Raw genomic sequence first — 18570 nt, forward strand, 5'->3', positions numbered from 1 at the left:
CTGGCCCTCGAGCTAGTGGAATCAGGCTTTACACAGTCTTTGCATCACAGAACAGGTCAATCAACCCAGCAAGCCGAGGCTGTTGTTTGAGCTTCATTATACACTATCTCACACTTATCTATCTTGAAGTCAAGTCAATTTGCTCAAATCTATTCTGTACATTTATTATTGTCTTCTAGCATTTTGTTACATCCTCCATCTGGAACAATCACACCACAATTTCACACAAATTACTCGAGCAAAATCCAAAATAATGCCTATTTTTAAAAATCTTATTGTATGCCTTTTCTTCATTCAAAATAAATTAATTTAAATCTTAAACACCAAATTTTAATGGTCCTCTGAATGGAAGTATTTGGATTTAAAATATTTTAAATTTTGAACTTGAATTTAGGTTTGCTGACAAAAACCTACATTTACTGGTCAATAATGTTATTAATCACATTAATTAAATTGTTGCCATATTTACCCTGAAATTAAAATTGTAAGCTTAATATTTAAGTGAAATAGCTGGACAGACATAAAGTGAATTAGTTTTGTACAAGAATGAGTGGTAGAGCAAAGTGTGTAGAGGATACTGGATGACTGCAGAGAGATTTGGATAGGTTAAGTGAGTGGGCAAAGGTCTGTCAGATGGATTATAGTGTTGGTAAATGTGAGGTCATCCATTTTTGCAGGAATAACAGCAAAATGGACTATTATTTAAATGGTGAAAAATTGCAGCATACTGCTGTGCAGAGGGACTTGGGTATCCTTGTGCATGAATCATGAAAAGGTTGGTTTGCAGCTGCAGCCGGTAATAAAGAAGGCAAATGGAATTTGTCCTTCATTGTTAAAGGGATAGAGTTTAACAAATAGGGAGGTCGTGCTATATAGGATGCTGGTAAGGCCATGCTAGAGTATTATGTATAGTTTTGGTCTCCTTATTTGAGAAAAGATTTACTGACAATGGAGGGGGTGCAGAGGAGGTTCACTAGGTTGATTTCAAAATTGAAAGAGTTGGTTTATGAAGAGAGATTAAGTAGACTGGAATTATACTCATTATAATTTAGAAGAATGATGGTGGATCTTATTGAAACATATACAGTTATGAAGGGAATAGATAAGATAGAGACAGGGTTGTTTCCCCTGGCAGGTGAACAAGGGGGCAAAGCCTCAAGATAAGGGGGAGCAGATTTAGGACTGAGTTGAGGAGGAACTTCTTCACACAAGGAGTTGTGAATCTGTGGAATTCCCTTCTGGTGAAGCAGTGAGGTTATCTTGTTGAACATTTTTAAAATAGAGATAGATAGATTTTTGAACAGTAAAGGAATTAAGGGTTATAGTAAGCAGGTGGGTAAGTGGAGCTGAGTCCATGATCTTACCGAATGGCAGAGCAGGCTAGATGGGACAGATGGCCTACCCCTGCTCCTATTTCTTATATTCTTATGAAAGAATATTTTATGGATTCTCAGAAAAATGAGAGAACAAAAATATTGTCTTATGTCTTGCATCACTGTACCTTCAGGGGATATATTCATGATTTAGTCCCTGAATTGTAACATGGAGTATTAAGCTCAGAATTTGCAGCTGACTTATCTCTGTTCTTTTGGAGCACGAAAAGCTGAAAGAAGTATGCCAGAGAACATTTCAATGATTTAGCTCAAGCTAAGGCACGCTTTGTTATGTTTAGCTGCCAAGTACTCTGTTAATGTGTAATGTTTCAATCCCTTCAAGACCATTGTTCAATAGTACAGTAATACAGTGGAAATCTGGATTATTGGAGATATTGCATTTTGAGTGAGATGTAAACTAAGACTTCATCTTTCTATCCAGGCTGACCCATGGCATTCTAATCATCTGAACTAATCTGAGAAGTTGTGTTATGGGAAGGCAGAGGGCAGACAGCTACTTGGAGATAGTAAGGACTGCAGATGCTGGAAAGTCAGAGTTGATAAAACATGAAGCTGGAAAAAGCACAGCAGTTCAAGTAGCATCAGAAGAGTAAGAGAATCAATGTTTCAGGCCCAAAACATTGATTCTCTTGCTCCTCTGATACTACTTGACCTGCTGTGCTTTCTCTAGCTCTACATTTTATCGACAGTGGATAGGCAGTTATGCTTACAGTCCACAGGCAGATCGATGGGGGTAAAGGAACATACATAGCAGAAACAAAGTTCAAAGTTTGTGAGAAGATTTGTAGCTCGGGTGCTCGTTGTTGTGGTTCTGTTCGCCGAGCTGGGAATTTGTGTTGCAGATGCTTTGTCCCCTGTCTAGGTGACATCCTCAGTGCTTGGGAGCCTCCTGTGAAGCGCTTCTGTGATATTTCTTCTGGCATTTATAGTGATTTGTATCTGCCGCTTCCGGTTGTCTGTTCCCGCTGTCCGCTGCAGTAGCCGGTATATTGGGTCCAGGTCGATGTGCTTATTGATTGAATCTGTGGATGAATGCCATGCCTCTAGGAATTCCCTGGCTGTTCTCTGTTTGGCTTGTCCTATAATAGTAGTGTTGTCCCAGTGGAACTCATGTTGCTTGTCATCTAGTGTGTGGCTACTAAGGATAGCTGGTCGTGTCGTTTTGTGGCTAGTTGGTGTTCATGGATGCAGATCATTAGTTGTCTTCCACATAAACCAACAGCCACTCTCAGACAACAACTTACCAGGACGAAGGACCCGATACCCAGCATGAGCAAAACCAATGTTGTGTACAAAATCCCATGCAAGGACTGCACAAAACACTACAGATGACAAACAGGAAGACAGCTAATGATCCGCATCCATGAACACCAAAATTCAGGGTGTGGACTTTTTTTCTGAAAATACTAATTCATTCACAGTATAATTATGTTAGTCTCATTGTAACTTTTGTTCTTCTGCAGAAATCATACACTGACAGATTATACAACTACTTATGTTTCCTTTGGAAAATTTTCATTTACCTTTATGTCTCGCATGCCCACAAAGAGCCTTGGCGGTTTCCAGGTCTTCTCTTTTGTGACCGTATTAATGTAGAATTTGCGATCTGTACTTTCATCCAAGTGAACCTCCCAAATGTCCATCAGCTGGATGGGAGGTCGATTGGGATTTGGAGGCTCCAGTCTCACTTATTTTATATCTTCTCTTAGAAATAAAGTTTGCCTTTTGGCTTGGCAGTAGGTTTCAGCTGTAAAACAAATGTGCAATATCTTTTAGTTGAGTTGAATAAATACACAAGACCCAAAATTTATAGTTTCCTTCTGGCTCACCAATATCAATGAACTCAATCACTTCAAATTATTTGTCAGGCAAAGTATTTGATGTATTTCAGTTGCATAAATGAACTAAATTACTTCAGACTCGAACTTTGGCTTAATACTTTACAAAGCCATTCCTGATGAAAGGCTCTGGCCCGAAACGTCGAATTTCCTGTTCCTTGGATGCTGCCTAACCTGCTGTGCTTTAACCAGCAACACATTTTCAGATACTTTACAAAGCAATTGTTTTTATAAAAATTTCCATAGCACAATATGAATGGTATATATTGATTACCTTCAAGATAAAAATGATCAAGCTATTTATTATTAACACCATTTATTTCCTTTAATAATTTGCCCCAGTTTTTACCCCTTCTCACCTGATGCCATTAACAATTTCAGGGCATCCATTTTCTTACTGTGACCTGTTCTCTGTACTTTTTCAACAGGCAACTAAAATGTCAGCAAATACTCAATTGCCTTGCCTGATATGTCATGGAAACAACATAAAGTCACAGAATATTGCCATGACCCTTTGAAATTGCAGATATTAGACACACTTTGCAAAGTGTTCAGTAGCATATGTGTTTTATATATATATAATATATATATATTAATATAATTTATATTTAAAGTTGGATTTTTGAATACTGAATTCAGAACATATGGTTTTTGTTGTGTGTCTGAATTGTTAAATGATTAATCTGTAAGCATTTCTGTTGCATTGCTGAATTATTTTAAAACAGTCAAGAAGAGAAATTATCTCCAGGGCTAATTAACTGTCGTTTACATTAGGAGACTTTATAATGAACAAAGTCAACAATTGTGCATCAAGGTTGCAGTTGGAAAATTCTGAATTTACTTGTAAGCTTGAAAAATCCATCACTTGTTAAAAATAAAAAAGGTTTAGGTTTGGGAATTCTGCAGAAGCTTGGAATGCAGATAGATGTGTTAAGAAGTTTCTCCTCAGAAGGAGAGAAGATACTAAGATTTGTTAACAAAACATTACCTCAGAATATTGAGTTTAGTAATAATTTCAGATGAGGTGATTTTGCATACAACCACAAAGATGCCATTTAAAGTGAAAAATGTTTAATTCAGGTGTATGAAAGCTCCAGGAAGGAGTTTTCAGATTTTCCACACTGGGAGTGGAAGTCAAAGCTATATTAAACCTATAGATGGATTAGAGTAGGCATTTTTTTTCTGACATGAGTATTGTACCAGGCTGCTTTTGGGTACTGTACATGGCTGTTTGGGGGATCTTTAAAGGAGTGCTTTGCAATAACTGAGATAATGTGTTACCATGTGTTTCAAAATCTTTAAGTTTTTGTTGTAATAAATAGTCTGGTTAATTCTATTTTTACTTTCACCTCTTTTGTTTCATAAACTTCTTTTTTATTGATAAAATCAAAAGATATTGTGTAGTTATGATTGAGTGAAGGATCACCTTGTTAAAAACAAAATAAAACAAGTATCAATCTTGATTTCAGTCTGGAATCTGACTTATCCAGTAGTAATCGGTTGAATAGAATTTCAGTTTTGGTGAAGAACAGGGACATGTGGTTGAAGATTTTAGTCTTGTACTCCTCAGGATGGGCACAAGAATGCCACATTTAAAACTGAATAATAACTTATCATCCATAAGAAAAGGTTGCTAATTGGTTAATTGGTCATAACCTTACTACTCAGAATACATAAGAAGCCTTTAACCTGGCACTATAGTTTGATTCTATTAGGGACCAGGCAAGACTCCCTCAAACTATTTCAAGAGAGTAGCCTGGACCCTAACTTTTTCTTATTTAAATGTAAATGTCAGTGCTGCGTGCCAGATGCAATTCGATTGGTCAAAATACATGATGTTGAGCAAAACACAATTTCTTCAAAAACTGGTTTAAACACAATAAAAGACAGAAGGACTTGGAATATCTTAACTCTATTGGAAAACTTAACAGAATAATAGATACAATAACTATGATTAATTAACTGTTCCAATATTGTAACACCCCATAAACACAGCTTTGGCCAAAAGCAATTCCAGAAAATAGATTTTGTCTCACATGCAATCCAGCAGTCTAGAAAGAGAACCCCCAGCTTTTGACTGTAACCAAGATAGAGAAAAATTACTTCCACTTCTTCAAGACCCCAACAGCAATTGCTAAAGCTAAAGCTAAAATCCTTGGTTCAGTGGGTGGGGGTTTAACCACACCCATAAAAGGCTACTTCTGTTGTTCCAGCTTTCAAACAAAAAACACCCAAGGCTTTACAAGTTGTTTATCTTCTCAAAGACTGCTAAGCATCTGCACCCCAGTCTCTCTCAAAAAGAAACTATAACAAAACATACCTCTTAATGCGACTGCTTCATCATAATGCAAACAAGGCACAATGGACAATTACCTTAGAAAGGTAAGGCATCTCAAAGAATTGGAGCAACAGGGGAACTAGCTGTTTTATCCTGCCACCTTGCAGTGGAAATGAACTAACAGATTGTTTCACTCAAGTGAAAAAGATGCTCAGTTTGCCACACAAATGAGTATAGTATTATATCAAATTTAGTGACAGTGTGATCACTGACAAAGGAACAATGCCCCAACAATGAGTGAAAGCATATGGAACAATACACTCCTTCAGTTGTTCACAACGGGCAGACTATTGATCGCACTCAGCCACCCCAAAAACGAGAAAACTGTGGCTGAGCTTTCCCCACGCATGGCATTCAGAGTCGGATTGATTGCCACTCCACTCCTGTTTTTTTTTAACTCTTCAACAGAGCTCTAAATTTCTAGTTGGGAGTGCAGATCATAGTTCTTTCTGAAGTGTGGAGCATTTGTGAAATCAGCACAGTTGCCCCATAGTGCAGGATAATCAGTGAAAGTCAAAACATGGTCTTCTTTTGCAATAGAGACAAAAGAACTGCAGATGCTGGAATCCAAAGTAGACAGACAGAAGGCTGGAAGAACACAACAAGCCAGCCAGCATCAAGTCTTCATTTTGGGTGGAACCCTTCTTCAGTCCTGCCTTTCTATTTTGGATTCCAGTATCTGCAGATGTTTTGTCTCAAACCAAGTTTATTCCCCTGCAAAGTCTCTTCAGAGGATGCCCATTTTGAAGAAGTTCTCTGTCTGTCCTGAAGAATGGTTACACCCAAAACATTGACTTCTCCACCTCCTGATCCCGTGTTCTTCCAGCCTCCTGCCTGTCTTCTTTTGCAATAGTCAGCTACTATGTTGTGAGTTTAAAGATTGGGCAAGACATTTTCATAGCTGCTGTGAAAAGGTAAAAATGTTGGGCAAGTGTGGAGTTCATATAGTAATTGGTTAATGAGTTAGGATGCCAGGTGTGTATACAGCACACCTAACTTTGTAAAACTTTTCAAGGCACTTAACAATCATGCTTGAAATTTTTATGGCACTAAATAAGAAACATGCCAAGGAGGGAATGCCAATAACAGGCATAGAGAAAAGAAAGAGAAATGTAGAAGTTCTGACCATAGAAAGCAAAGGCATTGTGAAGAATAGCATTCAGATGAGGGAACAGCATATAGGGATTTGCAATGAATTCAAAGGGACAGCAGCATGGTGACAGAAGGAGTATCTGTGTACTGGAAGGAGTGAATGGTGAAAAGTACAAAATTGGAAGAGCAGAAGGCATGACCTGGGTTAGAAAATTGCAGGCACACTAGACAATTGCTGTGTGTGGCAGCTTCACAGTGCCCAGCCACATACATAATTTTGACAGCATAGTTTGTAACGACCTGTGCATTCATTAAGAAGACTGCCTTCCTGTTCAGAAAAACTACCAGCTTATATGCACCATTACAACTGTTGCAGTCTGAATAACCTTGCGGTGCAAACAATACAGAGCTGTTGTACCAGGAAATATCTGGTCATCTCTCACTTTGTTCTCCATGTCCAGCAGCAACAGGAGCAAGCTCTCAATGGAAGCAACTAGAAATTATGAGAGCTTTTCACTTGCTCAAGCAGACTTTGCTGCTTGTATTTGAAATGTCTCAGGCATAGGGGAAAAAATTGTTTCAAATTTCCAGCTCGGCAATGACTCTTGCTTATTTAGTACTGAATTACATAATGGCATAGCACAAAAAGCAGCCAGTCAGCTTATCAGCCTGTACTGGCAGCAAATTCAGGAAGTGCTTTCTTAAATTACCCGGATTTAGTACCAGCGCTACCCAACAAGTGCCTCACTGGGTAGGTGCCCTGAATTTCCCTCTCAAATTACAGCAAGTTCCTACTAGCCTAACTGAATTGCTATTTAAATACTGTTACCGCAACATACAGAAACATACTGCTGAGTGGTTGCACAAGTCAGCAGCCAGACCAAGTATATGCAACAGCAGCATCACTGAGAGCCAGCTTGCACTATGTAAAGTCAAGTTACACCGCTTAAAAGGGAAAGGTATTTTGGCTGCAACCGTCTTAGAAATGGTTACAGAGAAACAAAAAAAAACAACAGGAAAAATTAACAATGAATTATGGCACAGCAGGGTAAGGGACCCAAGAAGCCTTCCAGACAAAACCAATCTTTGATGACCTCTCACAAATGCAAGGGTCCAGTGAGTTCATCTTGCAATATCAAATCCCTTCAACAGCTCCAGTAGCCTCACAGACTGCTCAATTCTGACATCCTCAACCCTTTCCCCAGCGCTTTTAAAATCACACACAACCCGTCTCGAACATTCAGAGCTTCACCTCACCCTCACAGATTTAACACAACTGCAAGCTTCATGCCAACACCTCACACACTATTCAATTAAGTTAGCTCCATCACCTAACAACTCTCACTGACACAGTTCCCTCTCTCTTACAGGATAAGATAGAAAATAACCAGTGATTGCAACATTTAAACAGTGTGACTGCTATGACTGCAATTTATCAATCCTGTGAAGGAGATAGTTGTTCCCGTTACTGGAGTAGCCATGACTGACACAATTATCATTAGGGTAAAAAGTGAGGTCTGCAGATGCTGGAGATCACAGTTGAAAATGTGTTGCTGGTTAAAGCACAGCAGGTCAGGCAGCATCCAAGGAACAGGAAATTCGACGTTTCGGGCCAGAGCCCTTCATCATTAGTTGAGTTTGAAATGATTTTAGATTATGGTATATGTAAATCTAAGCCTCCTAGTCTCAACCTACATGCCCTTCATGATACAATCTCTTCTGATTTAGAAACTGGAGATAGTGTAAGAATGCATTTCTTGCTTTCCCCACATCTTCCCTTATTACAGCTTACCTTCGCACATCTGTCCTTTCAGCTCCACACGAGCTTTTAACAATATAGGAAGGGGTGAATCAGAAAGTGCTGTGACAAGAAGATAGTGATGAATGAAAAACAATATCAAAACCTCTAACGTATGCAACCCCAATCTCAAATTGTGGTAAGGGAAGATGTGATAAAGCAAGAAATGCATTCTTACACCATCTCCAGTTTCTGATTATTCCAGCAATGGGAACCAGTGACTCCTCCACAGGATTAATAACTTGTCGTCATGCCAATGTCACTGGTTAGATGCTGCTGTCTGCAGAACTTCAGAAGATGGCTTAGAGGGGGATATGCACATGGTAGTATGCTGAAATATTTGACCTGAGAGGCCTACAAACTGGATAGGGCGGGTGTGCAGCACAAGTGTCAGATCACCAAAGACAGAGTTCTCACACGGGAACTGCTGCCGTGGACTTAGATGCCATGCCCTACTGAAAGAGTCTGTAAGGGCTACTCAACGTTAGTAGGTCTGACACAACATCCTCCATAAATATCAAAGAATATGAGGATGTGGGGCATGGGTTTTGCATCACACTTAAGGTGGAACTTGGAGACTATACTTTTCAGTATGAAAGTTGTGACCACCTCCATGTACAGAGGAACCTCAATTGTCAGGCATTCAATTATCAGAATATCGGATTGTCCGGCAACATCACAAGGTCCTGATACTTGGCTAAACTATGTTATTCGAATACATAGAACATAGAACAATACAGCACAGAACAGGCCCTTTGGCCCACGATGTTGTGCCAAACATTTATCCTAGATTAAGCACCTATCCATGTACCTATCCAATTGCCGCTTAAAGGTCACCAATAATTCTGACTCTGCCACTCCCACAGGCAGCGCATTCCATGCCGCCACCACTCTCTGGGTAAAGAACCTACCCCTGACATCCCCTCTATACCTTCCACCCTTCACCTTAAATTTATGTCCCCTTGTAACACTCTGTTGTACCCGGGGAAAAAGTCTCTGACGGTCTACTCTATCTATTCCCCTGATCATCTTATAAATCTCTATCAAGTCACCCTTCATCCTTCGCCGTTCCAATGAGGAAAGGCCTGGCACTCTCAACCTATCCTCGTACGACCTATTCTCCATTCCAGGCAACATCCTGGTAAATCTCCTCTGCACCCTCTCCAAAGCTTCCACATCTTTCCTAAAGTGTGGCGACCAGAACTGCACATAGTATTCCAAAATCTGGCCTTACCAAGGTCCTGTACAGCTGCAACATCACCTCACGACTCTTGAATTCAATCCCTCTGCTAATGAACGCTAATACACCATCGGCCTTCTTACAAGCTCTATCTACCTGAGTGGCAACTTTCAAAGAGGAAGCGGAGGAGGTTATTGAGAGGAATTACAGGGAGGTAGTTACTCCACAGCCACGTGAAGAAATTAGATGGGTTACCGTCAGGGGTAGAAAAGGGAACCGGCAGGCAGTGCAGGATCTCCTGTGGTGGTTCCCCTCAAAAACGTATATCATTTTGGATATTGTTGGGGGGGGGGCAGTGGGGGTTTGGGGAGCGTACCAGGGGTAAGCATTGGAGTACAGGTTTCTGGTGCAGAATCTGTCCTTGCTGCTCAGAGGGAAAGGGGGAAGAGGAGAAGAGCATTAGTCATTGGGGACTCCATAGTTAGGGAGACAGGAGGATTTGTGGGAATGATTGAGACTCATGAATAATTTGTTACTTCCCAGATGCCAGGCTTCGTGATGCCTCTGATTGTGTTTTTGGGATACTTGAGAGTGAGGGGGAGCAGCCCCAAGTCATGGTTTACATAGGCACCAATAACATAGGAAAGAAGAAAGATGTGGATCTAAGGCAGAAATTCAGGAGCAAGGTTGGAAGCTTAGAGTTATAACAAACAGAGTTGTTATCTCTGGTTTGTTGCCCGTGCCTTGTGCTAGTGAAGTGAGGAACAGGGAGTGAGCAGAGCTGAATACGTGATGGCAGGGATGGTGCAGGATGGAGGTTTTGGATTCTTGGAGAATTGGAGCTCTTTCTGGGGAAGGTGGGGCCTCTACAAACAGGATGGTCTTCACCTGAACCAAAAGGGAACTAATATCCTGGGTTGGGGGGGGTGGGTGGGATTTGCCAATGCAATGCTCTATGGCAGTGGGGGGGGGGGGGTAAGCAGGTTAAACTACTGCAGCAGAGGGATGGGAACCTGAATTGTAGTTCCAGTGTACATAAGGCTGAGGGTAGTGAGATCAGGGATAGGTTTACAAGAGGGCACCGGCAGCCAGGATGTTGGTTTGAAATGTGTGTACTTCAATGCCAGGAGCAACTGAATGAGGTAGGTGAACTTGCAGCATGAGTTGGTACCTGGGATTTCGATGTTGTAGCTATTTGAGAGACATGACTAGAGGAGGGACAGGAACAGCTGTTGCAGATTAAGTAAGGGGTAAATGTAGGGGTTTGGGTGGGTTGCGCTTCGGCGGGTCGGTGTGGACTTGTTGGGCCGAAGGGCCTGTTTCCACACTGTAAGTCTAATCTAATCTAATTTCAGGATTGAGATGTTTCAGCAAGAACAGAGAAGATGGCAGAATAGGTGGGGTGTGTGGCATTTTTAATCAAGAGTAGTATTACAACAGCTGAGATAACATATGAGGACTCATCCACTGAGGTAGTTTGGGCTGAGGTTAGAAACAGGAGAAGAGAGTTCACCCTGTTGGGACTTTTCTATCAGCCTCCAAGTTATTCAAGGGATATAGAGGAAAGGAGAGCAAAGATCATTCTCGATAGGAGCGAGAATTGTTGTTAAGGGGGACTTTAACTTCCCCAATATTGACTGGGAATATTATAGTTCAAGTAGTTTAGATGGGTCAGTTTTTGTTCAATGTGTTCAGGGGGGTTTTCTGACACAGTATGTAGACAGGCCAACAAGGGACAAGGCCATATTGGATTTGGTACTGAAGAATGAACCCGCCAGGTATTAGATTTGGAGGTAGGTGAGCATTTTGATGATAGTGACCATAAGTCAGTTACATCTACAATAGCAATGAGCAGGGATAGATGTATACCGCAGGAAAGAGGTATAACTGGGGGAAAGGCAATTATGATGCAATTAGGCAGGATTTAGGATGCATAAGATGGAGAAGGAAATTGCAGGGATGGACACACTTTAAATATGGAGCTTATTCAATGAACAGCTATTCCGGGTCCTTGATAAGTATATATCTATCAGGCAGGGAGGTAGTTGTCAAGAAAGGGAGCCATGGTTTACTAAAAAAGTTGAAGCTCTTGTCAAGGTGAAGAAGGCTTATGTGAGGATGAGGCATGAAGGCTCAGTCAGAGGACTGGGGAGTTATAAGTTAACCAGAAAAGATTGAAAGAATGCGCTAGGAAGAGCAAGAAGGGGACATGAGAGTTGTTTGCGAATGGTATCAATGAAAACCCTAAGGCCTTCTATTGGTATATATCAGGAATAAAAAAAATGATTCATTTAAGATTAGGGCCAATGAAAGATAGTTGTAGAAAGTTGTGTGTGGAATCTGAGGTCATGGGGGAGTGCTTAATGAATACTTTCTGTCAGTATTCACATTGGAAAAGGGCAATGTTAATGAGAATATGGAGATACAAGCAACAATGTTAACTGGGATTGAGGTTGACAAAGAGGAGCTTTTAGCAATTTTGGAAGATCTGAAAAGAGATAAGATCCCTGGGCTGGATGGGATTTATCCTTGGATGTTCTGGGAAGCCAGGGAGGAGATTGCAGATCCCTTTGGCTTCGAGCTTTATGTCATCAATTTCAACAGGAGTAATGCCAAAAGACTGGAGGATAGCAAAAGCTTAAGAAGGGGAGTCGGGACAATCCTGGTTACTGTAGGCCAGTGAGCCTTCCTTCAGTTGTGGGTAAGGTCATAGAGTCATAGAGATGTACAGCATGGAAACAGACCCTTTGGTGCAACCCATCTATGCCGACCAGATATCCCAACCCAATCTAATCCCACCTGCCAGCACCTGACCCATATGCCTCCAAACCCTTCCTATTCAGATACCCATCCAAATGTACCAGCCTCCACCACTTCCCTCTGTCTTCTACCTCTGAGCTAGTTCTGTATTCAAATGGCTAGTTCTCCCTGTATTCTGTGAGATCTAACCCTGCTAATCAGTCTCCCATGGGACCTTGTTGAACGCCTTACTGAAGTCCATATATATCACATCTACTGCTCTGCCCTCATCAATCCTCTTTGTTACTTCTTCAAAAAATGCAATCAAGTTTTTGAGACATGATTTCCCATGCACCAAGTCATGTTGACTGTCCCTAATCAGTCCATGCCTTTCCAAATACATGTACATCCTGTCCCTCAGGATTCCCTCCAATAACATGCCCACCACTGACGTAAGGCTCAGTGGTCTATCGTTCCCTGGCTTGTCTTTACCGCCCTTCTTAAACAGTGGCACTAAGTTAGCCAACCTCCAGTCTTCCGGCACATCATCTGTGACTATCGATGATACAAATATCTCAGCAAGAGGCCCAGCATTTCTCCAGCTTCCCAGAGTTCTCGGGTACACCTGATCAGGTCCTGGGGATTTATCCACCTTTATGCGTTTCAACACATTCAGCACTTCCTCCTCTGTAATATGGACATTTTGCAAGATGTCACCATCTATTTCCCTACAGTCTATAGCTTCCATATCCCTATCCACAGTAAATACTGATGCAAAATGCTCATTTAGTATCTCCCCCATTGTCTTTGGCTCCACACAAGGGCCACCTTGCTGATCTTTTAGGGGCTCTATTCTCTCCCTAATTACCCTTTTGTCCTTAATGTATTTGTAAAAAAAACTCTGAAATAGGATTTATAATCATCTGGAAAGGAATAATTTTATTCGAATTATTCAACAGGGTTTTGTGAGGGTAAGTCGTGACTCACTAATTTTATTTAGTTCTTTAAGAAGGTGACAAAACGAGTGGATGAAAGTAAAGTGGTTGATGTGGTGTAAATGGACTTCAATAAGGTGTTTAATAAGGCTACATATGGTAGGCTATTGCATAAAATACTGAGTTTCAAGATTGAAGGTGATTTAGCATGTTTGGATCAGAAATCGGCTAGCTGAAAGAAGACAGAGGATGGTTGTTGAAGGGAAATGTTCATTCTGGAGCTCAGTTACAAGTTGTATGCTGCAAGGATCTGTTTTGGGGTCTCTACCATTTGTTATTTTTTACAAATGATGTGGATGTGTGCATAGAAGGACGGGTTAGTAAATTTGCGGATGACACTAAGGTAGGCAGAGTTGTGGATTGTGCTGAAGGATGTTGTGGGTAATAGAGAGATATAGATAAGATGCAGAGCTGGGCTGAAAATGGCAAATTAAGTTTAATGCGGAAAAGTGTGAGGTAATTCACTTCAGAAGAATAATAGGAATGCAGAGTACTGGGCTAATGCTAAAATTCTTGGCATTGTAGATGAATAGAGAGAAAGCGATGTCCACGTGCAAAAATCCCTGGAAGTTGCCACCCAGGTTGATAGGGTTGTTAAGAAGGCATATGGTGTGTTGGCTTTTATTGTTAGGGGGTTTGAATTTTGAAGGCATGAGGCCATGTTTTAGCTGTACTAGACACTGTTAAAGCCGCACCTGGAGTGTTTCATGCATTTCTGATCACCGCATGATAGGAAGGATGTGGAAGCTTTGGAAAGGGTTCAGAGGCGATTTACTAGGATGTTGCCTGGTATAGAAAGAGCGTCTTATGAGGAAAACCTGAGGGAACTGAGGTGGTCTTTGTTGGAGAGAAGAAAGCTGAGAGGTGACTTAATCGAGATGTATAAGATAATCAGAGGGTTAGATAGGATGGACATACAGAGCCTTTTTCCTCAGTGAAGGCAAACATGAGGGGACATGGCATTAAATTGAGGGGTGATGGCTTAGGACAGATATCAGGAGTAGTTTCTTCACTCAGAGAGTAGTAGGGACATGGAACAGCTTACTTGCAATAGTAGTAGACTCACCGACATTAAGGGTATTTAAGTGGGCCTTGGACATAATATGGATAATAATGGAATGGTGTAGGTTAGATAGGCATCAGATTATTTTCACAGGTTGGCACAACATCGAGGGCCTAAGGGTGTGTACTTCGCTATAACATTCTATGTTCTATGTTCTAAATTTGTTTTTTGCATAATTCTTTGCACATTCAGGATTGTGTGAGAAATGGTGTCTGATTGTGGATTTGCGTGCTCTATTCTTTAGAACATGAAAGAACGTGTGTACACTCTGTATCAGTTCCAGTAAAACAGAATAGGGGACAGCCATTCTCTAGCTCTGGTTATTCTCATTGCCACTGGTGATGCCATCTTCTCTTTAAATGAAAATTGATGTTGGGGCTGCAGAAAGTGGCAAAATCCAGTGAGTACCTTTCTCACAAAGCGGCATGTCAGATAGAGTGTTCACCCCAGACATTCTGGCAGGAAAACCATTCTCTCAGCCAGCAGACTATACAGAATTTTTCTCTAACTTTTACTTTTTCCTCTTTCAGCAGCTTATCCGACATTGTGTGTTGACCCTAGTCATTTCTCGCCTACCACCTCCACACACACAAACCACCCCACCCCGCACCCCAACCCCCACCTCCAGACTGAGGCAAATGCAAATTACAGCAGCCACTGTGTCTATGAAAATGTTGCTTCCTCAGAGTTCCTGAAGGCAAAACAATATCTGTCAGCAGTTGTCTTAATCACTTCCTGTAGAGTTCAGCAATTGTACATAGCTCTGGAAACCACCAACCAGTTCTATAATTGGCATGGATAGAAATCAACCAACAACTCAACTGAATGGAGTTGAGGATCCTTTTATATAGCATTCTCGGTCCATAATCAGGACTGCCCTAGCAGACCCAGTATTTCAGTCATGCAAAAGGGCTTTTGTGGCACATTGGTAGTGTCCCTGCCTCTGAGCCAGAAGGCCCATGTTCAAGTCTCGCTTGTTCCAGAGTGTCATAACATGTCTGAACAGGTTGACAAAAAAGCACTTTTGGGTATAATTACGCTGCAGAACATCTCTCCAGCTGTGCGAAGTTCAGTGCTGAGTTTCAAAATAGCAGTAGTGCTATTAAACCTGGAATACATTCCTGACAGATGTCAGAATCTCCCTGTGCGAGCACTCTCATCAAAATGGTAACTAGTATCCTTACCACTCTATGCACCAGCGATAGCTAATATTGCTTTGGAATATTGTACTTAAACCCAGGTTCTAGAAATCTAAATTTCAGGACTAAGTTTTACTTCACAGTTTTTTTTCTAAATGTGAGTAAGTGCAAAACAAAGCTGATCAACAAATTATCCTTCATTCTGGATATAAATGGGTCATTCTTTGAGCTTGTGAGATTGAGTTCCTAATACCATGTCCAGATTATAGACCTGTGCCTCAACAAGTATATAACGTTGTTTACAAGGCTTCAGTCACATGTGTGAAGTTGTTAGCTTTGGTTGCGATTTTCATTCTTTTAACCAATTTTAAAACAAAATCAGGGCTCACACTTTGTTGACACCATTTTCTTTGAGCTAATTTGGCTACACTTGATGCAACACAAATGATATAAACCATGTAAATTATCTGTTTATCACATATTTGTTCCTTGAAAATCTTATGTCCTTTTTTTGTCTTTATTTTTAAACTTCATTTCTGTCATCAAACTTATAAGGATTGCTTATTTAAACTTTTGGTGCACATAAAATAAATTTCCAAGGAGCCAGTGCTGTTGTTGCAACTGCTATTCAGATTCAGTGCATAAGCAACTAAGAAATGCAGAAGGATGAGGCCATTTGGACCATCGAGTCCATGCCAGGTCTTTCAGGAGCAACCCAATCTGTTGCACTCCCCTGTTTAATCCTCATGTTGCTGCAGGTTACTTTCATTTTTAATTTCATCCAATTTCCTTTTGAAATCTTCAATTATTTTTGCTTCCATCAACTTCATGGATACCAGGAACCCAGTCATTTGATTTGATTTGCTTCAACTTATTGTTGTCACATGTACCTAGGTCTAGTGAAAGGTTTGTTTTGTGTGCAGAACAGGCAGATCATATCAAGCAAAGTGCATGAGGGTAATAGAACAGAATGTTTCGGGAATCCTGCTGAGGGGTTTATGCCCGAAATGCTGATTCTCCTGCTCCTTGGATGCTGCCTGATCTGCTGTGCTTTTCCAGCAACACATTCTCGACTCAATGTTTGAATGACAAGATGAGCATTTCCAATATGTGAAAATCTATATGCATACATTAACATCTAATTACTGATTTTCAACTTATTTGCAGTTTACTATTTCCTCCAAAGAGCAGTGGGAGCGGATATATGGCAACTATTCCTGACATGAAAGTTAGAGTGGTTCCAGTTCACTCCCTCTCCTTCAGCCCTCAATGCTGATACCATTGCAATTTGTGACGGATTACACTGTTCCATCTTGTTTTCCCATGATTAGTTTAAGGCTTTAGTTACCAATATAGCTGGCATTCAAAGTTTGTGAGATGATTTGTAGCTCGGGTGCTTGTTGTTGTGGTTGTGTTCGCTGAGCTGGGAATTTGTGTTGCAGACGTTTCGTCCCCTTCTAGGTGACATCCTCAGTGCTTGGGAGCCTCCTGTGAAGTGCTTCTGTGATCTTTCCTCTGGCATTTGTAGTGGTTTAAATCTGCCGCTTCCGGTTGTCAGTTCCAGCTGTCCGCTGCAGTGCTCGGTATATTGGGTCAAGGTCGATGTGCTTATTGATTGAATCTGTGGATGAGTGCCATGTCTCTAGGAATTCCCTGGCTGTTCTCTGTTTGGCTTGTCCTATAATAGTAGTGTTGTCCCAGTCGAATTCATGTAGCTGGTCCTTAGCTATCCTTAGTAGCCTCACACGCAGATGACAAGCAACATGAATCACCTAGACAGGGGATGAAACGTCTGCAACACAAATTCCCAGCTCAGCGAACACAACCACAACATAGCTGGCATTACCATGCTGCAGGGCACTATAGAATACACACACATTGCATAATATTGCTGACTTCATCAACAGCACAGGGTTTCATAAATATATTAGTCACATGCGATCATTGGTATCTAGTTGAAGAAGACTGTGCTAGGTGCCCTGGGAGCTGCCATGAGCATATTTCATTGAGAACCCTCATATTCCAACTTCAAGTGTTAGGTGACTTTCTAGAATGACTACTGGGAGACAAGGACTACTCTCTGCAACCATGCCAAATGACTCCACCCTCACTGAGGTTGAGTGTCGATGCCATGTAGCTCATTCTTCCACTAAGGCCATTACTATATCAGACAATAGGCCACTTAGAAATAAGGTTCCAATGCCAGGATCAGTCTTGAATTTGGGATAATGTCAAAAGATTATGGAGGTATACAGCATATGAAAAAGACCATTCAGCCCATTGAGTGTGCACTGGTCTCTCTCTCTCTCTCTCTCTCTCTGTCTCTCTCTCACACACACACACACACACACACACCTTTTTTTTGGTTCCTTACAGCAGGAAGCCAGGCCCTTTGGCCCAGGCTGGTCCATGCCAAACAAAATGTTCACCAATGCTAACCCCATTTCTCTGCACTTGGCCATGTCCTTCTAAACCTTTCCCATCCATGTTATTCAAATGCCTTTTAAATATTGTTAATTTACTGGCCTTAACCACTTCTGCTGGCAACTCATTCCATATGCATAGCAACCTCTGTGTAAAAACGTTGCCCACCAGGTTCCCTTTTATTCCTTCCCTTCAACTTTAAATGGATGCCCCATAGTCCTTGATTCCTGAACCCTGGGAAAAAGACTGAATGCATTCATTCTATCCATGCTCTCATGATCTTATACACTTCTGTAAGATCCCCTCTCACTTTCCTATGCTCTAAAGAAAACAAACTTAGCTTGTCCAACCTCTTCTCATAACTCAGACCATTGAGTCCTGGCAACTTTCTTATAAATTTCTTCTGCACTCTTTGCAGTTTAATAACATCGTTCCTAAAGCAAGGTGACCAAAACCGAACACAACACTCCAAATGCGGACCCACCAACATTCTGTACAACTGTAACATAGCTTCCCAACTTACATACTCAGTGCCCTGCCTGATAAAGGCAAGAGTGCCAAAAGCATTCT

The 18570-nt window shown here is 41.1% G+C and overlaps 1 protein-coding gene across 2 annotated transcripts in view; it reads right to left on the minus strand.

Moving 5' to 3' along the window:
• The window catches only part of arhgap15 (Rho GTPase activating protein 15), a 736069-nt gene that overhangs the window by 682201 nt on the left and 35298 nt on the right, over positions 1–18570 (minus strand). For both annotated transcript variants that reach the window (XM_060827830.1, XM_060827829.1), the window contains exon 2: positions 2918–3141. In XM_060827830.1, the coding sequence (XP_060683813.1) occupies positions 2918–3037 (120 nt within the window). In that variant the 5' untranslated portion in view covers positions 3038–3141. The remainder of the gene's footprint in view (positions 1–2917; positions 3142–18570) is intronic.

Source organism: Hemiscyllium ocellatum, chromosome 7, assembly GCF_020745735.1.
Source record: "Hemiscyllium ocellatum isolate sHemOce1 chromosome 7, sHemOce1.pat.X.cur, whole genome shotgun sequence".
In the NCBI taxonomy this organism is placed as follows: Eukaryota; Metazoa; Chordata; class Chondrichthyes; order Orectolobiformes; family Hemiscylliidae; genus Hemiscyllium; species Hemiscyllium ocellatum.